This window comes from Haliaeetus albicilla, chromosome 3 (genome assembly GCF_947461875.1).
Source record: "Haliaeetus albicilla chromosome 3, bHalAlb1.1, whole genome shotgun sequence".
Taxonomy (NCBI): domain Eukaryota; kingdom Metazoa; phylum Chordata; class Aves; order Accipitriformes; family Accipitridae; genus Haliaeetus; species Haliaeetus albicilla.
Window position 1 is genome coordinate 29,588,602 of NC_091485.1, and position 24,721 is coordinate 29,613,322.

At 37.7% G+C, this 24,721-nt stretch overlaps 1 protein-coding gene across 4 annotated transcripts in view; it reads right to left on the reverse strand.

The window, feature by feature from the left end:
* Positions 1-24,721, reverse strand: part of TRAPPC8 (trafficking protein particle complex subunit 8) — a 57,985-nt gene that overhangs the window by 14,760 nt on the left and 18,504 nt on the right. For all 4 annotated transcript variants that reach the window (XM_069779234.1, XM_069779236.1, XM_069779235.1 and 1 more), the window contains 18 exons: positions 24,032-24,147; positions 22,556-22,706; positions 21,147-21,247; positions 19,208-19,313; positions 17,550-17,681; positions 15,209-15,433; positions 14,026-14,134; positions 13,102-13,296; positions 12,779-12,909; positions 11,625-11,699; positions 10,772-10,898; positions 9,554-9,711; positions 8,290-8,732; positions 4,992-5,139; positions 3,592-3,688; positions 2,652-2,720; positions 2,501-2,541; positions 611-796 (listed from right to left, as the gene is read on the reverse strand). In XM_069779234.1, the coding sequence (XP_069635335.1) occupies positions 611-796; positions 2,501-2,541; positions 2,652-2,720; positions 3,592-3,688; positions 4,992-5,139; positions 8,290-8,732; positions 9,554-9,711; positions 10,772-10,898; positions 11,625-11,699; positions 12,779-12,909; positions 13,102-13,296; positions 14,026-14,134; positions 15,209-15,433; positions 17,550-17,681; positions 19,208-19,313; positions 21,147-21,247; positions 22,556-22,706; positions 24,032-24,147 (2,610 nt within the window). The remainder of the gene's footprint in view (positions 1-610; positions 797-2,500; positions 2,542-2,651; positions 2,721-3,591; positions 3,689-4,991; positions 5,140-8,289; positions 8,733-9,553; positions 9,712-10,771; positions 10,899-11,624; positions 11,700-12,778; positions 12,910-13,101; positions 13,297-14,025; positions 14,135-15,208; positions 15,434-17,549; positions 17,682-19,207; positions 19,314-21,146; positions 21,248-22,555; positions 22,707-24,031; positions 24,148-24,721) is intronic.

Genomic DNA, 24,721 nt, shown 5'->3' on the forward strand with positions numbered 1-24,721 from the left:
GGAAGAGTGAGGAGTCCTCCCCCTGAGGAGGAAGGAGCAGCAGAGACGTGTGATGAGCTGACCACAACCCCCATCCCCTGTCCACCTGCACTGCTGGGGGAGAAGGTAGAGAAAACCAGGAGTGGAGTTGAGCCCAGGAAGGAAGGAATGTTGGGGGGAAGGTGTTCTAAGGTTTTCATTTGATTGGTAATAAGTTGAATTGATTTTGGTTTTTCCCCCAAGCTGAGCCTGTCTTTTGCCTGTGATCATAAGTGGTGAGTGATCCCTCCCTGTCCTTGTCTTTAGCCACAAACTTTTCTTTGTATTTTCTCCTCATCATCCCACCAGGCAGGGGAAGGAGTGAACAAGCAGCTTTGTGGTGCTTTGTTGCTGGCTGGGCTTAAACCACAACAGTAATGTAAAACCACTTAAGCATACTTATTACAGTAACAGCTATTAAGACTGTCTTTGCTTCTTGACACTGTTTTAGTTCATTTGCAAGTTTTCAGAAAAAAAATTCATCCATAAATTTTGTATGAGCATGCTTTAAAGTTCAGGATGCCATTTTAAATTATTTTCTAATAGTTATATTTCATGGCCAAATTACTACAAAGGCCACAACCATACATACCTTCCACAGTACAACAATGTTCAAATCAACTTCACTGCATTGTTGTATCAATCTGACTGTCTCATCAAATGATTGTTTTGCAGCCCTTTGAGATGCATGAGCATGAGATTGCACATGTGTTCTTTTAAATTCAGAGGATAAGCTTTGAAAAAAAAAGTCTGCACAAGGACTGGCTGAACTTATTATCTGCAAGAAAAAAAGCAAGAAAGAATGCTCTCAGAACAGAATGCAAGCTGACACAAGTTAGTCTAACAAAGCTCATCACTGTAGGATTTCAGTTCCATTATCTTGCTTTGCTTCCCTTTGCAAACCTACAGGATGCCACACATCCTGGTTTCCATGCTTGTTCTGTTAGAGATCAGCCCTACCTAATGAGCTGTCTAAGGTAACATATGGAAACAGAGCAATAGATTATTGGCCTCAAACTACAAATACCAAACTTGGAAAAAAGGTCTTCGATTATTACCAAACAGCCTACTGTGATAAATTAAGTGTAGTGAAGAGAGCCAAAGTGTCCAACTAACTCACAAACTCACATGCAAATCATTATTGCTTATTAATATTCCCCTCATGTTAGCTAGATTATTTATCAAAGTTAGGAACATACATTTTGCTAGCAATAGCAAAGATAATAGTTTGCACAGCATATTCCCCATGTATAAGTGGCACAGCCAGAAGTATTGTGCTGTTTGTCACCATCTGTGCTGAGCTTTTCCAACACAAAAGCTTGATAAGGAAGCAGTGGTTTTAAGACTGACAGCAATGATACTTGAAGACAGGAAGCCTAGTTTCTTACTTATCTTGCTAACCCTTCTCTTTCAAAAACGTTAGCCTTTCCAGAACATACTGTTGCAGAGCTGCTAATTGTTGCATTAGTAGAATACTCATACCCAGGGAGACAATCTGCTTTTGGAATAACTGTCTAGAAGGGAGGGCCCCATCCCCCCATTAGAGAATATTTTCATACAAGAAGGCTGAAGTTCATGCAGCTCATCCAACTTTAAAAATGCAAACAGGGATCATCTACCTCAGATTTTTAGTCCTAACTTCAATTTATAAGCCTATAAAATGAAATAGCAGTGAGTAAGTTTTCTCTGGCTTTTAAGAGCTGGATACATATATGGAAAATGTACACTCAGCATAAAACAAGCAATCTGACATCCAGCTAATTAAATCCACTATGCTAATGTAGATTTCTGATCTGATGCAAGAGGCATACTTTCCTCAGGTTTTGGGAAAGCACTTGCTGTACCAAGATCATTTGCTAAAAGGATTCTTCTCCAGACGATACCTGTGTACTTAAAGAGACTGAGAGCATAGTAGTCTAGAATGTTAAACTTTCTGAAGAAAAATCAAAGAAACAGAATCCTTGAACTGACTGCAACCTACATTAGTAGCTTTGAAATTCTGGAAACTAAAGGTTTCCAGATTATTTTTAGAATAAGCTGTAATTAGAATTTTTAACTTATCTTAGTAAAAATATAATCAAGAAAAAAACAACAGAACAAGAATCTGACATCCACAGATCTCTACTGGAAAACTAGAGGGCTGGGAAATATTCAGAAGAACTGCTCTGAAGAGTTGGAAAGGAAGGAAAAACATTAGGCAAAGAAGTTAGCATCACAATGTGCTCCCAAAGTAGTTCAGCTGTGGAGTTGGGAACTTAAAATACCTGACCATCCACTAGCCTATACTACCTTACCTCCTCTTTTTTACAAAAGAGAGCTGACCTAGAAGACCAATAGTTTTTGGCATGCAAAACTCAACTTTCCAACTATGAAAGAACTGTTCCCATTTTTAAATTTTAAAAAAAGGCTTTCAGTAGGATACTTGCACATGACAGGGATACCTTGCACAAGACAAAATATGCAGTTGTACGCATTCACCTACCTGTTCATTTCCAAAGACAATGTCTGCAAATGTGTAATTTTCTAAGGGATAAAAAGAGAGGGCATTGTTTCAGCATCATGAGAAGTCACAACTTCAGCACACAGCATCCAAATAGTAACAAAAAGTTAACCATATTCAGGACAGAACCTACCTTCTGAGTTTTTGCACCTTACTGCTTTAAAGCATAACTTCGCTCGCTCTCTGCTAGCAAGTTTAGTATCTGAAAGAAAAAGGTTACAAGATTTTTTCCCCCCTCAGCACAGTCAAAGTCCCTCCTCATTAGCCAAAAGTCAGCCTTTAAACTTCACAAATAAGAAACACTGATGATACTCAAGAAGCATAACTAATCAAGCAGAGCAACTGCATGGTAGTAAAGAAGATGCATTTTCTGCTGACCCCTTCCATCTACTTCTAGAGCAGGAAGTGAGCCATAATACATAAAGAAGACACAGACAAAGAAGGAAGGAACAGAAGACAAAAGATTCAGTTTATCTGACTGGTTCACCCTCAATATTAATACAAGAGGAATACATGTCTAGACTAATTTTTAGGTACATAAAATGTCAGCACACAAGTAAAAATAACATTTGTTAGATACAGTAACAGCACTTTTTTTTTTTTGCCTGGGATAGTTAGCCTTTTCCAAAAATTAGCAGCTTATATTAGCTAAGGCAGGATACAGCACTAGCAATTCTGGTATATTTCTAGTAATTGAATAGAGCATTTGTCAAATATTCTGTTCATCAGTTAAATTTAACACTGATATAAATAACTAGAAGTAAAGAAACTCAAACATATTTCTTGTGAGGCAAGTTATCAGCCAACCCAGACATGGACTTCTCTACTCACAGAAATAATCTAGCTGTATGTTAAACCGATTTTTAAAATTAACAAAGTCTGAAAGTTATCTGTCAATCTATTTTTTCTTGAAACACTAACAAAAGAAGGGCTATAGTATGTTTGAAAGGGATATGAAGTTTTTAGAAAGTAATTATTCTGAAAGCCAAATTCAACTCCTTGTAAGACTCTTCTAACTGTTCTTGTCAGGCAGAAGCTAGACTTGCCATCCGTTCAGTGATAAAGATACACACCTTTGTCTTCAGAGATTTTAACAGATTTTTGAAGCTTCCAGTGCTTGCTATTACTTGAAACTTGCACTATATGAAATTCTTTAACGCCAGTCTCACTCTAAGGAAGAAACAAAAATTATGTCAAATAAGACCAGTCACAATTGTGATGTTCTACATCGCATAGTAAGTGTTCATTGTAAGGTGGCACTGTTAGAATCCTAATTTAACTCATTATTCACACCATCCGTAATACAGTACTAAGAAACAAGAAGAGATTTAATACCCGCTGTAACGTAAAACAACAGTGCCAGCTCACAGCAACTTCCAGTTCCAGTAAACAAAGCCACACGAAAAGGAAACAAAGATCCCCCAGAAAAATACCTGCAAGCTAGTATTTTAGATTAAGGTGACTACTATAAAACCTAGGCTTTTAACTCCAATGCAGAACACTGTCCGCAAGACCACTTAGTTTCCAAGATTACTTTAGGAACATTGCAAGGTCATAAATCCCAAAAATACAAGCTTTTTTTTTTATATATATATACACAATGAAAAGTAGCTTTTGGGGTTGGTTTCCTTTCTTGGGAAGAGTGAGGTGGTAGTGGAAAATTAAGTCTCACACAATGTTATCTGTTAACTTGGTAAGTATTTTATAAAACATTCCTTCCTCCTCAAAGAAGGAGGGGACAATATTCACTTTAGTAGCTAAAGAAAAACGGAGTATACACACCTTTAAAACAAAATGACAAATCAGCTCAGTGATCCCACTACCAGCTAAGTGTCTAGGAATTCTATAAACAGAGGATTCGATTACCTTGCTTTGTAGTTGAAAAAATGGGAGCAGCTTTACCAAAAAAATGAGTAAATTTAAACTAGCATGGTATGATAAACTGAAATATTTGCATCTGCTTTGCTAAGTCAACAGAGCATAACAGACATATCTGTATTTGGATTATATTTACAAAAATGTCTTTTAAAGTTTGGTAATACATGTAAATATAGAAGCCTCCTTCAATTTAGAAATTACATTTTGACTTCACATCACCACTAATTCTACCAGTATTTTCACTGAAATGTTGCAGGGGGCACAGGTTGTCTCATTCAGAATTACCTTGAAAATTGTGATCATCAAGCACATTCATGAATTTGGAATAAATCTTCCTAAAAGAAAAAAGACCCTACACTACAGTACTGGAATTTGCTTAGGATAGAGATAGTTTATAGCAGACTTCCAGAGAGTTGAGATATAACTTAATGTTAGTACGCTCTTTCCAACATTAACTGGAATGATTAAATACACAAGGTTTACTTCGCATTTACAAAGTAGTTGTAAAGAAGCCTGTCACTTAAGTCTTGGTTCTGCTGGTGATACCTACACATCTACTAAGCTTTAGAATAGATTATTAAAAATAAGAACTTACAGTATTGATATTTTCTACATCCACAAACACCAACATATTGTCCCCTCTGCCTTCTTCATCTTCAAGTGCATTACTTCTGCAGACAGTAGCTCGAATATGCAGAGACCGGCTAGTACAAATAACTGCAGTGTGCCTTAATACTCTATGACTAGGAAGGAGGGGGGAAAAGAAAAAAAGACATTCTGAACAACCAGGACTGCTGTCCAGAACCTGTCATCAAGAAGTTTAGCTTTTATGTTTGTCATCAATATTAAGGCCATTAGACAATTTACTCCTTTCAACCACCAAAGAGACACTTTTCTTTTTAGCTTCCTATCAAGACTATATTACTTTTAACAATCATGGTGCATGGGTAGGTGCTGTTCAAACATGCATTCTCTTAGCCAGTTTGAAATACTGGAGAAAAAGGTTCACATATTTCTGATGTATTTTTTGTCATGGTAACATTTCTGATGTAAGGTAACTGGCCCAGTGAAAGCAAACAGGCATGTATTGGTACAGGGATATCATTAAGCTATTTAATGCCACCCGACACTTTGGAAATTTGAGGGTTTGAGTAAATAAACCATAAAAGGCCCACTAGTTAGTCACATCTCCTGCATAAACATTTACTAAAAAGCATTTAGACAGAATACCACTGCATTCAACAAATTCCCCTGAACTGAGAATCTTGACCGTTTACTTCTAGAACCATCACTACTCTGCCTTTTTCCAGACACACTCAACCTCCAGGCCAGCAAGGCCTTTGTAAAAGTTATCTTCCTGTTTTTCTAAAGATGAGCAGACTTCCATTCTTGGACACCATCAAAACACATGAGTTTTTTCCCCACACAGAAGCTTTGTGTTACCATAACTTCCACTTGGAAACAATAGACGTGTAAAAATTTGATATGCATTACCTACCAAATATGCCGAAACTTCATGCAATACTTGTTTTAGGAGGGAAAATCATTGCTTCCTAAACTCTACTTCACATAATGTCAAAATCTACAGAATAAACTTAACAGTTTTGCAGTTAATCTTCAGACAGATATACCGATGTCTATATAGCTTTCAATTGGCACAAATTAAATAATTTTTTAAAATTTAAAAGCTATACTCAGTCTACAAAGTACTGTTAAACAAGATCACATCACTAAAGTTCCCCTGGAAACTTCAATACAGTAGGGAACAAATATATTCCCCGAACATCCACCTTCCAGCTCTGAAACACTCAGTTTCTGAATACTACAAACTCATGAGAAATAAATTCTGTTCTTAAAAAAAAAGGGAAGAAAAAAATAACTACATTGTAGGGGGACAAATTCACTACACCTACAGGCTAGCTTAAAGCCAAATGAAAAGTTAACTTTGGCATTTCAGAAGCTACAAAAAAATCTAAACAAAGGGTGCGTTTGCACGGCTTAATTTGATTTCAAGAATATACTGCTGATCTGCTCTCTTGACCATCTTCAAGTTACTCTGCCTTTGGTTTACGTTGCAGAGCAGTCTCACAGCACATGAACTTGGTTTCTTTCTCAGAACTAACCAGGAAAACAAGCTCCAGCCACAAGCGGACATTCAGTCCATGTGCCTAGAGCTCATCTGAAGTAGCCCTGCTCCCCACCATCATCCTGAATAAGTACAGTACAGAGAGCAGGTGTGCTGGTTTTGGCTGCAGCAGTTCTTCACAGTAGCTGGTAAGGGGCTACATTTTGGATTTGTGCTGAAAACAGTGTGGATAACACAGGGATGTTTTCGTTCCTGCTGAGCAGTGCTGACACAGCGTCAAGGCCTTTTCTGCTTCTCACCCCACCCCACCAGCGAGGAGGCTGGGGGGGCACAAGAAGTTGGGAGGGGACACAGCCGGGACAGCTGACCCCAACTGACCCAAGGGGTATTCCAGACCATAGGACGTCATGCTCAGCATACAAAGCTGGGGGAAGAAGGAGGAAGGGGGGGACATTCAGAGTGATGGTGTTTGTCTTCCCAAGTCACCGTTACGCATGATGGAGCCCTGCTTTCCTGGAGATGCCTGCAGATGGTAAGTAGTGAATGAATTCCCCGTTTTGCTTTGCTTGTGTGCGCAGCTTTTGCTTCACCTATTAAACTGTCCTTATCTCAACCCACTCAGAAGTGGGTTTTCTCACTTTTACCCTTCCAATTCTCTCCACCATCCCACTGCAGGGGGAGTGAGCGAGCAGCTGTGTGGTGCTTAGTTGCCGGCTGGGGTTAAACCGCAACACCAGGTCCCCAGCCCTGATTACAGATCCACTCCTCCTAGTCTGCACTGCTTCTTAAGGTGGGCACAGACACATCCTCCAGACAAACAAATCCAGCACACCCAGCTCCATAATAAATGTCTCTCCCAGAAAATTAAATAGTAACATTTATTAAGTCTGTGGTCAGTACTCTTAGTGGGCTAAAAACTTAATCTAGATAAAGCCTGTTGCAACTTTTTCTCAGCTCTAGCTATGAGCTCTAACAGCTGTAAGGTAGCAATGTAATAACAGTATTTGCAGAACAGTAAAAAAGAGGTGGGTAAAGAGACACTCTTCATTTCTGATTGTGGCTGTTTGCTAGATGAGTACACTAAGGCTTCCTGAAGGCTGATCTCTTCACTTTGTGAACAAAGGCCTATTCACCCCAGAATCTTTGCAGAACAGGTCTCAGAAAAGTTCTCCTGAGCCTTCTTAGCCTCAGACATGGGTGGGACTTGGGAATAAGTGACATACAAAGTCAACTTGCTACCTTTCAAGTAAAGTTCAAAGAAACCACTATTTGTTAGCTTGTGGTGTCAAACTTGACTGTCCACTGTCTCAAGATGGTCCAAAAAGAAACTATAAAACAGCATGGAAGTCAAACCTGGTATTTAACCCCTCCAAAGAGAATAACTTTCACCATAACACAATTACTAACCCAATTTTAATTAAGAATATAAACCTTTTTTTCAAAGTAGACAAGACTTCGTTCTATAACATGCAGAAACAAATGAAGTAATTTTCCCCCTATGCCTCAGGAAGATGTGCTTCCAGAGAAACTAAATACAAACAGAGTTTGTATTAAGAGAATACCATTAACCCTCCTTCCATTAAATTATTTTTATGATTGCCACTTTGATGGAAGCAGTATAGGCTATATAGTTTCATATGGAAATTAGATCCTATAGTAGAAAAAAAATTATCGCTTAGAATAGCAGATAACAGGACACTTCTACATCACAGTAATTGAGAGAAATTCAGTAAGATTTACATTACAAGATTTACATGTTTATAACTTGTCTAATAAGTATGACAGAAAAAGGAAGATAAAAACTTACCACATTTTCGAGTGTCTTTTAATACTTTCATAGTAAAACAAAAAGTTAATTTCATGAACACCTTCTTCATCCGGTCCCCGTAACCACATTGGGAGCTGCACTGAAGCCCCAGGAAGAAGAACAGCATCAGGAAGTGGGACATGTATTACTTCAGGCTGACCTCCCGTGCCAACCCCAAAGTCTACAGAAGAAGCTGAAGATAGCAGTGCTGTACGCACAGAGGTAGGATCTGTCACAACAGTCTTGTAAGCACTACAGTTTTCAGAAGCTGAAGGACTTAGTGGTGTCAGAACAGCAGTATTTCCACCAAAAGTAAAAAATTCTGGATGCTTGGACACAACCTTCAGTGCAGTAAGAGGACACTTGCTTACGTTCACAAATTCTACATATGCTTTTCTGATTTCTCCACAAAGAAGCCCTGTAGGAAAGTTTATGAAGAACACCTGTATGGGACAGAACAGGAAAAAAGAAAAACCTGAACATTTAGCCAAGTTACAAATGCACATGAAAACAACCACCAGCATATCTAAAACTATACTGCTCTCTACAGCTTCCTGATGAGGGGTGAAGAGGGAGGTGCTGATCTCTTCTCCCTGGTATCCAGTGACAGGACACATGGGTGGGAATGGTTCAAAGCTGCACCAGGGGAGGTTTAGACTGGACATTAGGAAACACTGCTTTACCAAGAGAGTGGCCAAACACTGGAACAAGCTTCCTAAAGAGATGGTTAATGCCCCAAGCCTTTCAGTGTTTAAGAGGCATTTGGACAATGCCCTTAGTAACATGCTTTAACTTTTGGTCAGCCTGAATTGGTCATGCAGTTGGACTAGATGATCACTGTAGGTCCCTTTCAATTGAAATATTCTATTCTATAGAGTGTTGTCATTAACCAGTTAGACCATTTTAATAACCCTAGTAAGGAAAATCACTGTTTTAGTTAACCAACTTGAACTATTCTAGATGAATGGCAAGCAAACAGAAAAAAAACGTCTTTGCCTGTTCCCCTTCACTTCGAAATCCAGCTACAAAAGCTGTTGCCAACTAAAATTCATAATAATTTCATAACATAATTTCAGAAGGATACCAATTTGGAGCCTTCAAGTTTCACTTGAAAAAACCCACAGAAGTTTGGCAATGACAGATCAGAAATTAACTGGAAAGATTTAGGCATTAACAAAGTCTACAACTTCATTGTTAGAATTATATTTATAAGCTCTGGATTCAGCTATTTGCTCAAAACTGCCAATAGAAAGTAGCCACATACCTCCAACAAAGGCATTTCTTCTGTAATAATAGGATCTAATCGTCGATCAGGTCCGTATTTAATAGATGTTTTTTCCTCTTTTGTGTTATTAAGTCGAGGCCCTTGGATTTCTAAATCTTGTCGTCCTCGTACAGATAACCCATTGGAGATAAGCTTTCCTGAAATGATTTTTAAGTAGTATGATTTTTTTTCTAAAGTAATTCCTAATTTTTTTTCTGAGAAGTGATCCAAAGCTCCCTACCCAATCTCAAAAATCACTTTGAGTTTTCTGTTATTGGGCACATGCAGTGTTCATTGATCAAGCAACATCACTGACAAAGAACTATTCAAAGCTTACTGTCACACGTTACACATTGCTATTGTGAGTTCAGACAGCCAGTTATCCATTGTTGTGGACTTACTCTGCCCTTTAACAGTTTGACTACAGGGAGGGGGGTGGTGGTGCATGGAGCATGAGGGTGATGTATTTATTTCCTCTCCCCATTTCTGCAAAGCTGGAAAAGTCACCCAAAACATTTTTGTTTCCTTCAAAAACAGGCCACCCCCTCCAAATGTTTTTTATTCCTAAGGTTTCCAGTTTGTAGATAGCTAAACAAGCTTCATTATTTCTTTTAGAACTCTTTTAAACATGTGCTTTAATCCCCATTTCCTCCAACAACTAAGTTTTCCCCATGAGAGACAGTTTCAGATGAATGACTCAACAAAACAGATCAAGTAACATGCAATTAATAAGCCATTTATATGTTAATATAAAGGAAAATGAACCAAAATAAAGTCAAGATGCTAAAAAAATTATATCAGCCAAATTTAAATTTGGGAATCTGTGCAAAGAACTTCAGTGCAACATTTAGACAAAAGTTGAAAACTAACAAAGAGAAAAGACCCAGAAGAAAAATGAATGGCAAAAGAGTCAGTGGAAGTTGTTATAGATTCAACATGGCATAGATGGATTATTTAATTTTTTTTTTTTAGTGGCTTCAGCATTTCCACATATTTAAAAGGAAAAGTATGGGTTTGGCAGAGGTTACTTCTTTTGTCATGGGATTCCTTCCTACAGGTGCCAATTCTTTTGGTTTTTTTTCCTGTTCCAGTGGTTTCCCTTATTTCTGCATCCTTACCTGAGGGAAGGCCTTGCATCATGATAATCAAACTTTAAACACTAGAAGCCATGTCTCCCCCCTTCCAGAGACACACAACTTAAGGGAATAATACACTTACCTGTCTGTAATCCAATAGAAGGATCTATCCCATCTAATGTGACAGCACCCTGAACAGTGCCAAGATTATAAACGACTCCCAGAATATGTAGCTCCCCTGTTTGATGGGGAAAGAGCTTTAGTCTTGCCTGTGGAAATACGTTAAATTTTTGTTGTTGTTGCTACTAGAAAAAATGTATTATTACATTTAAATGTCCAGTTGCTAAAGACACTCACAGCTAAGTTTACTTTATAGTTGTGTCAGATGTAATTATTGTGTGCAGTTACAAGTGATTTACCGGATTTAATTTCATATGCACAGAATTTATCAAGCCAGTCCACAGCTGAGAGATGCTCATTACATTAGGAAAGAATCCTAAATTGTAACAAAAATGAACTTTAACACAGGAAGAATCACAGAACAGTTGGAAGTTGGAAAGGACCTCTGGAGGTCATTTGTCCAACTTGCCTGCTCAAGTAGGGCCACCTAGAGCCAGCTGCATAGGACCACATCCAAATGGCTTTTACTATCTCCAAGGATGGAGACTCCACAATCTCTCTGGGCAGCCCGCGCTCAGTCACCGTACCAGTAAAAAAAAAAAAAAAAAGAAAAAAACACCACCACACCACACCAAAACACCACACACAACTGCTTCCTGATGTTCAGATGGAGCCTCCTACGTTTCAGTTTGTGCTCACTGCCTCTTGTCCTGTCACATCCTCCCTTCAGATATTTACACGCATTGATGAGATTCAGAAGTTCCAGCACTTCATATGAGTAATGTCTTCTGTAAGTTTAGATCATAACACATCTGAACTCCAACCTAAAGTTCAACACTGGAAAGACCATTTTTAAAACAAACTATAATACTTACCACTTTTGTCTCCTCACTATTAATTAAAAATTCTGCTATTGCTTCAGCTCCTATCATATCATCATCGCATGCTCCCTGAGAAGAAGAAACAGCTTTTCAGATACTATTACTCCTAGGCAGAAAAAGTGCCATAAATATTACTTCCCCCACCTTTCCTAAAGTGTTCAAGAAAAAAAGCATACAAATTTCAAACTGCAGACAGTTAGGACCAGCAGGTGCTCTATGCCCAGCTTCTCAGGCTTTCTGAATTAAAGCAGCTAGAGAGCTCAGTAAACATTTACTTAAGAGAGAAATTTAAGATTTAACACTATAAGTTGGAACCACTCCCAACCAATTTCACTGATACTCACAGAAGTATTTACCATATCATTAAAGTAGCAGTTCAGACCAGAACAGAAGGGAATGCGTATGGTAATCCTTGAGACTTATTTATATGAAGCCATGTTTATAACTCTGGCAAACACTTACAGCACCTTTAGAGATCACTATGTTCCAAATGCTTTTGGCCAGGAAACCAAAGTAAGGAATTTACTGTAATATTCAGTATCAGAACATGTTAAAACCTTAAAAATAGGAATGTGAGAACAGTCCTTCACAGGGAAGTTTTGGCAGCATCAGTTGAAGTGTTAAACTGTAGTAAGTAGTTCATCTAAAAATTAACGTTTTGAATACTTTAATACAATAAATTTTCATTCTTCTAATCGAGATACAAAGATGTTCCTATGTCATATCAGCACAGTTTTTCAGAACATACATTTCACTACGTACTCAAGATGTAGTGACATTCCAAGCTCAAGAAAAAGGTATTTGATAATGTAACTATTAACACTGCAAGTCATTTCTGCTGGTCAAGGCCAGCGTTACTCAAAATAGACATACTACACATACAATGAAATGTTGGAAGTATTCTGCTTTGCATTAAGCTGTACAATACTCACTACAGTACATTTGTTAACTCAGCTGCTTTGTGCCCTATGGATCTAGGAGAATTTAAACAATGCATAAAGAAATTCTGTAGCTACTTTTTTTTTGCCTTTTTTTTAAATTTACATTTAAACCAGCTGTTTTCACACCACAGAATTTTGAAGACTTAATATATACTCCATAACTGTAACTGTTTGGTTTGGGTTGAAAAAGGATGATGTTCTCCTTACCAGTTCTTTTGTTTCTCCATCATGCTTTGCATTGAAGTCTTTAGGTTGAAACTTCCACAGCAATGAAAGGTCAGTCAAAAGAAGTGGAACTTTCAGAGGGTTTCGGAAAGACACTTCTACAGTTACTGGTTCTATTAAAAAAATGCAAGAAAATAACGACAACAGGCTATCCCAACCACAATCTGAAGGTTCACTTAACTCAAAGCATTCTTGTGCAAACAACTTGCACAAGAACATTGGTTTAAATCTACAGTAACACAAGAAATATTGTACAAATTTATCTAGCTCACTTTATTTCTGAAACATATAAATCTTAACTTTACCTTCTATCACAGCAAGTGGAAATCTGGAGTTATCCGAGTAGCGATTTAAACAGAACTGTGTTGGTTGAAAGTTTGAAGGTATTATTCCTTTATTTATCACAGAAACAACCTGCTCCTCAAGTTCCTTCCACTGTTGTGATGATTCCGAGTCATATTCCTGATCCAGACTTACATGCGTAGCTGCCTGCTTTTCACCTAGTATGAGTAAGACAATCTTAGAACATGAGAACAGTGGCATGCAACAGTTGCAACAGAGGGCTGCACTAGCAATTTGGTAAGTTGTTAAAATATTTTAAGTTCTCAGACACCGCCATTTTTATGTTACAATTGATTTAAGTCAGTGAATTGCACAACATTTTGAAATACATACATGGAAGACAATGCTGAGGATAATTTGAGTATACTCCCATTTGCAAATTGTGGAGTTTTAAGATTTTAGCATGCTACATGGTATACTCAGTTTACAGATTCTTTTTACTTTATGACAGTCTACAGCTTCACAGTACAGCCCTGGTCCACTCAGCTTACTTTACATTCATAAATCACAGCGTTACAAACATTTCATCCAAGAAGTTAACTGTAAAGCTAATTTCTAGCATTGGCACTAGTGTCTAGCATTTGCTAAAGCATTAATTATCCCTTTCATTAAGTTCATTACAAACTTGCATTGAAGCTTTCCAGCTATGAAAAATATTGGAAGTCAGCACATCCACATACGCAGCTTTCATATTTATGCAAGAAGTCCGAAAACATCAAGTGAGTAGATACTAAGCTTAAGCTTTTCTTTTGAAGTCTTCTTAAATAAGTTACCTTGTCACATTAGTTTTATATAATGAAAGATATCTTTTTTAAATGACAAATTCTTACATATATTTCAGTTCCATAAATAAGGGACTTCAATCTGTTTACATAAAATTTTCTAACCTTCTGCTGGTCTTCGATCATGCCCAAAGAAAACACGGGTTGCTGAGCTGTTAATATATGGTAAAGGAAGCTGTGGTAAGGGACCATCAGGTGATAGCTGGGTTACGTTCTGAAGCAAAGAAGGAAAACAGTGTCATGCCATTATGCAAATACAGAATGTCCATGCTGTACGTTACCAATGATTGAATGATAAGGAAGCCAAGTTATAAGCAATCAATGTTTGAACAGGTCGTATTTTTAAGATGAAACAAATAATTTCAATTAACTGTTTTGATAGTTTCTTCTGCTTTGACAGTGTGAAGTAGTATTTTTTCTTCACTAAGATTTTAAAGTTCATTAAATCTTTATGGAAAAAGAATAATGATTTTAATCCAGCACTCTAATCACTATTGTGGCTGCATGGCTGTTAACAAGCTTTATTTAATGCAAAGCTTGACTCTCTAATTCACAATTTGATAAGCCACATTCACTACACCACCACCATTACACAAGACTCTCACCACAGCTGAGCTGTGCAATCTTGGGTAAGGTCTACCATAACTTAGCAAACACCACAGCAATTCTGTTTACAAGCTTTAAAAGACAGCAAGTAACTACACAGCTGCAAGTTGTGTGGCAATATCAGCACTAAACATCCCAGAACGTAAATGGTATACTACAACCCAGAATCACTCACTAACTTATAGCCAACTCAGAGACACTTGATCTATAAAAACCCATATTAAAGAATAAAATTCACTATAACATGGATGGGGAGTACTTTATAGTACCAGAAAAGATGACAGCACTACCTAGTCTTTACTAAATGTTTATCATCAAAAGTCTCAAAAATCACTATAAATTGATCAAAACAAAACAGGTCCACCTCCTCTAAAATAAACTGAGCTATCACAAGCTGCAATTCAGCCATGACCCTCAAAAGTAAGAGTTCATCTTCTATAATAAAACACACACACAAAGAGTCACACTAATACCCATCACTGGAAGTACACTTAATACATACATGAGATACAGCATATTTGTTTTTTTGAAGCCTAAAGTAAAAAATGAATGCATCAACTACACAAAAAAACCAATCCTGGAACAAAGCAGATAAGACAGAAAATCATTTAATGACCTAATAGAAAATTACTGGTAATAAAATTAATTATTCAAGGAATAAAGAAAATGAAAATACATTTACCTTATAAACATAAAGATATTCTCTTAAAAAAGATCCTTGCTGAGCTGGAGGTTGTTTACTATCATTGATCAAAATATGCCTGAAGGCAGACACAGCATTGTCAAGCTGACGAAGCGTAAAGGACTGGCGACCAATAGTGAAGTTAATGTGGTCTTCTGCAAGAGACCAGCCTTTCCCTTTGTAAACCTGCATGGCTTGGCAGTAACAACGTAAGGCGTGTTTTTTCTGCAAGAAAAAACAACCAAGTTAACTTCTCAAATAATCCCATTAACCACTCGTTTTAATTGTAATATTAGGAAGATTGATCAGTCAGAGAAGTTACTGAAGTTTCTACCACCACCCCCACTATGCTAAGTGGAATGTTTGCAGAACTACACTTCATAGCATCTGGTCAACATTAATGTAAGCACAGAAGTGTTGGTTCCTACAGTACAGAGCCTAGCCTGCAGATTAAGTTCATGTTTTCAAAGACTAGTGTAACAGGCAGTAAGTTAAAAAAGCAAGTAACAAGAGAATACTACTTTTAAAAGTGTTCTGCATTGCTTTAGGACTAACTGCTAAAGTTCTACTGCCAAGCCTTAGATATAGGCTAGATTCAACACATTTCATTTCAATTCTGTAACTGAACTTTCAGTGTGACGCTTCCAGTCAATTGATGTTCAGTAGACACACTTGGGACAAAATCCGTGCCAAGCAAACCAACAAAACAGCCCTACAGTACATACAAGACAAAATTACCAATCACATCACCCACTGGGAGACAGATGCTCTGCTCCCAATCAGCTCCACAGTTCCTTTCCTGTGGATACATCAGGACCTGGGTATTCAATCCCAAGTCTAGGTACTAAACATCTGCATAGGCATTCACTGTACAGGCAAGTCTCAGCTTCTAAAAAAATGGAACAGCATTCCCTTATTTACAGCAGTAATGGGAAAAATCTAAGATATGTTCAAATTGGTATGGTGATGACAGGGTACAAGCAATAAGTCCTTAACATCAGCAGATACTACTGGGACTTTAAAATACGGTATTACAGTATGCAGCTGAGCAGCCTGGCTGACTTCTCTTCAGTAGCATTTAATATTTTAATGCCTCGAAGGATATGGAAAAAAAACAACCTACATTTACTGTAACACTGAAAAAGCATTCCTTGGAAACCAGAATCCGTGTAAGAATGAGACACAGATGACGAGAGAGTTGTTACATGAAGACAGAAGTCAAAGCTTTACAAAATGCATGCACTTTTCCAAGCAAACAAATGAGAAATAAAGAATAAATAAAAAACCTCTGATCAATAGCTCCCTGTCAGTAGTGTATTGTCATAACAATAGACAGGGAAGCTAATGCATGAAGAAAACCAAGGAGGGGGGAGAAATACTCCTATTATTCTTCACATCTGTGATTTTAATAACAGAAGTCAAGAATACAACAATACTTTCTTGGTCCTTACCAGGATGATAAAAACAAGATTGGGTGGGGTAGGAGAACAACCCCTCCCAAGACCACAGGGTTTTGTTTCAAATAGAATTCTGATGCCTGGGTTCTCCTGTATTATTGATTTGCAATAGAAATAAATTTGTATCACAGGTTTGCAGCTTATCAGTAAACTTAAATTGACTGTATTCAAGGACAGCCCCATAACTGAACTCAGATGGCTAACCTCAGCAAGAATCAAGCACAATCTATATTTAGAGAGTCTATCCCACAACTGAGGCAGAAATAAAGCACACAAGTTGTGTCAAACAAACTTTGAGTTTATTTACCACAGTTAGAGCTACCTGCACAGGAATGTGACTGGTAGTAAAAACAATCTGATTTGTATTGGTTTTATTGCTACTTAAGTCTAAGCAGCCATAAAGAGATGTTTTAGTTTGTCTTGTAGTAACTGTTCATACCCTGCACCTCCACTAGAAAGCATTTGGTTGAGGCACCAGGAAAAAGAGAGATCTAAATTTTGCTATTACTCTAATAAATTTAGAGTTTAACAAACCCCTAACTCCTGCAACTCACTCTTGAGATAAAAATACTCCTTTACCCAAATAAAAAGCCTTGTATTTCACAGTGCATAAAATTGAGACCCAGAAATTAAAAACACACATCACTTAAGTTTCAAGTCAGTCACCTTCAGCATTTCAGTCACCTTCAGCATTACTTCAAATACAGAAGTAAAAGACTAAGCTGATCAATGCAGAAGTCATGTTCAGAAGATCAGTACTTCTGACTAACACAAAAATGTCAGAAGCCAAGCATCTTTTTCCAGACTAATGACACATTTAACATGTTTTTCAGAGTAAGTATCAAATACCAAACATATTTTCCATGCAGAAAGGTAATACTTACCTGGCCTGCTTTACTAAACCTATGGCCAGCCAATATCATATGAAATGCAAACTTTCTAACCATGGGACTTTTCATGTTTATAAAGCAATGGGCTGCCTGCTCCAACAGAAGTGCACTGCGAAGATCTGAATCCTATTTAAAAGTAAAAAGAAGAATTAGCCTCAAAGTTGAATACAAACATAAAGATAACAGTGGCCTTGTTTTAATGCTAAGAGGGACAGTAGGCTGTAACAGTGCTGTGAAGCTGAAGATTTTTATATACAAACATAGTATGTATATGTGTGCATACAAAAGAAAATAAGACTAGAAGTATTTTTCACTTTGTTACATGTACAGTGTTCAATATCAAACACACTTTTTTCCCCCAGTGGAGAGATTTACGTATCAACCTGTTTCAGTATCAGTCACAGAAGAAATATTTTCTGCTTTTTCAGTTACTCAGGCTACAGTTTCTAATACTTACTATAACTTCTGAAGTACTCTGCTACCTTTTCCCCTCCCTCCCCCTGCAAATATTAAGGCTAGAAACAAACCAAAAGCTTTAACAGGATGAAGGAAAAATAGAGGGAGCAGTGGAACTTAGTGAATTTGTATCACAAGAACCAGAATGATTTCTTAATAATGTACAATTTCTTATTATTACTCCCTGCTCTTCTCATGCCAAGACACAATTATATTACTTTAACCAATCGGAACAGAATCTACTTGATTTTACCACAGTTGAACTCCATGCTATCAGTGATGTCCAAGTATGTGTCTGGACTACAAATATACTCTGAGACACCTATACAGTATCCTATGAAGATTTTCCTTGCAACTGCCAAAAGGCACCACAAGCATACTACATATAATTTTCAGTCGTAAAATGATTGTGCAAAGCCAGTAGTATTTAAATTTCTTTTTAAATAATTTATACTGCTCACATAAATTTTGGTAGCAAGCTTAAGTTGAAAGGGCAAGAATGAAGCTACAAAGACACTTGAGAGCGAAACTTACAGAACTAAGCAAATTTATTCCATGCTTAATCTGTCCCAGGAAAAGTCTCAGAAGCATCACATTTGGTGCAGCTGGCCACAAAGCCAGAACTAACTGCCAGTTAGACTTTCCTCCAAGCTACATAGAAGATGCTATACTTTGACTGTATTACATTCATTTCACTTTTCAAGCAAGACACTTTCTGGGCTGTTAGAAGCTAATTCCATGCCCAATTTCCACCAATTAATACTACAGAAGTGTTCAGACTAGGTTTCACTTACAGCAAGACTCTAATGATTCATAACAGCTGAGCTACAGTAATGCCTTAGTTACTTAGAGAACTTCTGATCATATGCAGGATAGTAACCATTATGGCTCTGGCAAGCCATGCTAATACTTTTAACCCGTTAGATCTTAAACTGAAATTACGCCATACAAGAGCTAAGCAAAAGTCAACAAAAATTAGTTGTAAAGCCAAAGATAACAAATGCACATTTAAAGAAATCAAGCAAGTCACTTGACTAGAACAGAGGTTTTTTTCACTTCATGCTTTATATTGGCTGATTTGCTACCTTTGTCTAGAAAATATCATAGGACAAGAATTAGAATGTAACCTAGAAGTGCTTGGGTAAGTAAACAAATGGGGGGAAGGCAAGAATGGGAAAAGCTACTAAGTGTTTTACCTCACTGGTTAAACGAATCAGAAGAGCAGCTGCCTCTGAATATTTGCTTTGACTTTTTAAGATTTCAGCACTAAGCAGCACACAGCGTTCAGCCAGAACCATGTTCCTAAAGCAAAAACATAAGTGTATTAATAAATATTTATCAAACAAACCATGGAAAACTTTTCACCTCAAATCTGAGACATTTTCTCCATATCACATCAGACTGATGTTCTGCTGCTTACCCTTTGTAAAGTAAAATACATTTAAGTTCATTCCCCTGCAAGACAACCACATACAAATTGACACACTAAGCGTCCTACCCTACTATAACAGCAGTTTCTCAAAAGTCAAAGCTAGAAAGCATTTTTGAAGACAGTATTGTATTTATAGAAATACCAACTAAAATGATCCACCTAAATGATCTGATAAACAAGTAGTCCAACAGCCAGAAACAGTTATGCTGGGTTGACCTTGGTGGGTACCAGGTGCCCACCAAGCTGCTCTATCACACCCCCTCCTCAGCAAGACAATGGGAGAAAGTTAGATTTAAAAGCTCACATGCTGAGATAAAGACAGGGAGATCACTCACCAATTAGTCACGGGCAAAACAGACTTAGTTTGGAGAAGATTAAATTAATTTATTGCCAATTAATAACAGAATGTCGTGGTTTAACCCCAGCCAGCAACTAAGCACCACGCAGCTGCTCACTCACTCCCCCCCCATCCAGTGGGATGGGGGAGAAAATGGACGTCACACGGTATGGAATACACTGTTGGCCAGTTTGGGTCAAGTGCCCTGGCTGGGCATGAGAAGCTGAAAAATCCTTGACTATAGTCTAAACACTACTGAGCAACAACTGAAAACATCAGTGTTATCAACATTCTTCACATACTGAACTCAAAACATAGCACTGTACCAGCTACTAGGAAGACAGTTAACTCTATCCCAGCTGAAACCAGGACACAGAACAGGCTAGTGATATATAAAAGCAAAACTAAAACACCTTCCCTTGACTCCTGCTTCTTTCCAGGCTCAACTTCATTCCCAACTCTTCTACGTCCTCCTCCCTGCAAGCAGGGCAAGTGGACAGGGAAAAGAATTTGAAATCTGTTCATAACATTTCACCTCTGCTGCTCCTTCCTCCTCATGCTCTTCCCCTGCTCTGGTGTGGGGTCTCTCCCACAGATACAGTTCATCAAGAATTGCTCCAGCATAGGTGCCTTCCGTGGGGTACAGTCCTTCAGGAACAGACTGTTCCCAGTGTGGGCTCCCCACGGGTTACAGCTCCTGCCAAGAACCTGCTCTGGCATAGGCTTTCCACAGGCTGTAGCTTCCCTCAGGTCACATCCACCTGCTCTGGCACTGGGACCTCCACAGGCTGCAGTGTGGGTCCCTGCTCCACTGTGGCCCTCCGTGGGCTACAGGGGGACAACTTGCTTCACCATGGTCTTCTCCACAGGCTGCAGGGAAGCACCTCCTCGCTCTCCTCCTCCCTCATTGACCTTGGTGTCTGCAGGGCTGTTTCTCTCATTTTCTCACTCTCACAGCTACTGCGCAGTGATTTTTACCCTTTAAGTATGTTATCAGAGAGGCGCCACCAGCATTGCTGACAGGCTCAGTTCTGGGCAGCAGCACATCCATTTTGGAGCTGGGTGAAAACTGTCTCTGTCCAACACAGGCAGCTCCTGCTGTCTTCTCACAGAAGACAACCTGCAGCCACCCCACTACCAAAATCTTAGCAGGTAAATCCAATACACAAGCTTAATAAGCACTCTGCTAAGAATGGCACAGATCCCCTTCCATGTTATCCTAGATAAATTAACATATCTTACTCTAAAGAGTTACCATCATTCTGTGATCTTTTAGTCAGCTGCCACTATCACTGTGCAGGGGAAGAAAGTTAAGCCACTAGGTCTTTCAACTTTCATTGGATCAGTACCGAAGTAAACAACATACTTGCAGATATCTCGATAGGTCTGAATTGCTGTTTCCATATAATGAGCAGGATACGGTCTAGGAGCTCCAGGCTGAAGAAAAGCTGATACTGCTGCCATTTCCTACAAGAGAAATTGACTACTGACACTGTAGTATTTTCAACAAATTATAAAGCTCAAAATGCTGAGAAACAAGTTTCAACAGCTACTAATTCAAGATCTTCATCTAATCAGTTACTGGCATATAAAAGCATACCCAACACACTGTGACTGATAAAAGGTTTAATACAATAGCCTATTTATGGCTCTGCTTGTAATTAACCAGACAACAGCAAGAGAATTATACACACTCACAGAAGTGTTTCCAGTTGATGGGACCCCTGACAATATACAGAAACATTGATTCAGTACTGCTTTACAAGTCCAAGAGATAACTTCCTACTGCAGGAATAGTCTTTCTGATAAAGCAGCACTACCATTTATTTTAAGATGAGGACTGTTTTCTAAGTTTTGCTTAAAGGAAGTTACATTCTCAGCTTCTAAGGAAGCTCTAGTAAACACGCACTCTTTGCTTATGGGGTGAAGACAGGATAGCAAAGTTTTTCTGCAGTAAGTAAAGGCTAAGACTTGTAGGTTGCAAAAATTCATAATTAAGAGCTCCACAAACGGTTCATTAAGAAATTAAGGTAACTTTTCAGGTTATCCAAATGCAGAGCCACTGTCTGCAAAATTGTACTGCAAAAATAAACATGTAAATGTTTTACATCAAGATGGGACAGTGTACAAGAACTCTTCCACAGCTCCACAAAGTTTCAAATTTTAACAAGTTAACCAGACTAAAGTCTACAAAACATAGCTTCTAAAAATTGTTAAAACAAACTTTTTTCCCCAGTGTTCCCATTTATCTTGAAAATTGTTTTAGTCACATATACTTTCAATCTCAAGAGAAATTAATGAATATGTGTTTACAGTGAAATTCAGCAGTGACATACTCAAACTATATCCCTCAAGAGTCTTAAAAAAAATGGTAGAATACCATATTAATAGTGACATAGTCTTGACCTCCTGTCAAATAAGTATTTTGCTAAAGTCTAAAAGAGATACTATAAAATTATTTCACACCTGTTTGAGTTATCAGACCAAAAGTTTAAAGATCCATTTTGCTAGAGGTTGCATTCTAGGTATTGTCCTTTCCATATTTCACATTTTAAGAATTAACTCTTCTATTTTTATTCACACCTTTATTCCCTTCATAAAACAGCAGCCAACAGATGTGAGAACACTTTAGAATTTGCTAAAGATATGCAGCAAATTTGGCAAGACCCTTATAAATTTGGAGGTGGAGGGAAGAGATCGCATTGTTACCTTCAGACAAATATTAGCGATTATTAGGAAAGTTCACAAAATGTTTACGTTATGTGAAGTACCAACCAGTGCTCCAGCTGCATAAAGCATTGCCTGATCATTTAAGAAGTCTTTCTTTGCTGTATGGTAACAGCTATATGCAAGTTCATAGTGTTGCACCAAAAAGCACAAGTCTGCCATTTTCCGGATTTGAAGCTCTGGTGCTTCTGGTGGATACCTATAAATACAAATATTTAAATTCAAAGTCATAATTTTAATAAATAGAGCAAGACATGCTCTATAAAGTTGTCCCTTCTCATCTTAATTTTTATTCAGAAAGTAGGAATAAAAACTGCATTGCTTCAGCCTTACCCAAAAAACAGCTATGAAGAGTGAAGCTGCTTCCTTTCTGCCGCACGTAACTTGGTTTCGTACCCTACTTTCTGATTAACAAGATTCACTGTTCCACTAACATTCAAAGCAAGCATTCCTCTTAGCCAAGATATACTGAAAAAAGTATGCAGCTATCACAAACTGCTCAGTAAGATTAACTGTTAAACAGAGCTGTATGAGAATGAAAAAAATAAGACTTTGTTCACCTAGCTGTAATTATTTCTCCCCATATCTCTTGAAAGAAAAATCCCACTAAAAAACTAATGCCTTATGCCAAAACACTGGGCAAATTCCTCTTCTCTGCAAGCATCAGTCTAACTTCCAATTAGTCAAATATATACGAATCACCTCAGTGAAGATCAAATACATTTTCACAAACACTTGTTAGTCAAACTTTGTAGAAAGCAAACCATGCTTACAAGTTCAATGCAGAAAGCCAAAATTAACAACATTTTGATTATCAATCCAAAGACACACAACCCACGAATTTAAAGCAGTATGTAATGTCAGGGACATTAACTTTGGCTAGGTAACGTCCAAGAACTATTTAGACTTCTGTGTTTAAGATAAGACAGTTGAAGAGAGTGCTTTTCATGATTATACATCCTCATTCATAGAGGGAAATTACAAAGTTTACAGAATGAATATTCTGGTAAAATTTAAAAGCTGGTTTTAGTGTAAAATACAGGTGCAAAAAATTCCCCGTAATTTAGCTCTCACTTGTAAAAGCAATACACTTAACCACAGTAAACTACATAGTTACATAAAAAAACCACCTATACATGGGGTTTGGCTTAAATAAGAAATAGCTTGTACTAATTTAAAAAAATCCCTTATGGCAGACCATAACTTCTTTTTATTACTATTACTCTTAAAAATGTACATTCTTTGTAACTTAGAAAGCTTCACTGTAAGTATAGCAGGAAGATGGCTCTGTAAACACTTTCTTTTAACCTTTTTTTCTTTAAGTTCTGCTACTCCTTTATTGTACATGTTTAGGCATAGCACTTTTCATGATTTCTCCAATTAAAGTCTTTTACAATATTGCTCATGTAGTTCACTTTGCAGAACACCATCAAATAAACACAGGCTTTCCCTTCACCTCCCTTCCCCCCCCAAAAAAAGGTACATTTTCAGTTTAGATCTAAAGGTAAGACTGAAATTACTTACAGCAAACCAGAGGTATTCTTCAGTTCATTAATACTTTTCTCTGGAACCTTGCTGCCGCTAAACCATTTTTTAGTAGCGGAAAACAGTGATCGACTCAAGCCTTTCCTGGATATTAACTGCAAAAAGACACTGAATTAGAGCACTACATTGCAAGAGATACACTAATATAAACCAATATAAAAACCCAAGCTTCATTAAGGCTTCCTAGATTATTTTTCCCATAAAACAGAAATAAAAACAACAAAATAACCAAAAGCACACTTCTTTAGAATGAATCACTGACACTGAGAAGTTGCAATTCATTTGTTTATTCTATTTCAGACAGCTGAGGTTCACTATTGTTGCTGTAAGCTGCACACATCTCAATCCTAAAAACTGAAACATTTGATTTTTCTGTTTGAAATCCAACATAATGTCTTAATTTCTGGTATTAGTCCAATCTAAAATCTAGACTAAGTACATACTTCAAGAAAGAATATTCTCCCCATCACCACCCACATAAAGCATTACCACATTGTGAACAGTGATTTCAAGTGCCAAGGGTACCAGTCAAACCTGCAAGCAAGGTTACACAACTCTATTCTTTTAGATAATTTCCACTAACAAGGAAACTTCCACAGGGAATTACCATTCCCAAGATCTAAGGCAAACTACATCTCTTTTTAAAGATTGTTTTAAAAATCGTAACAT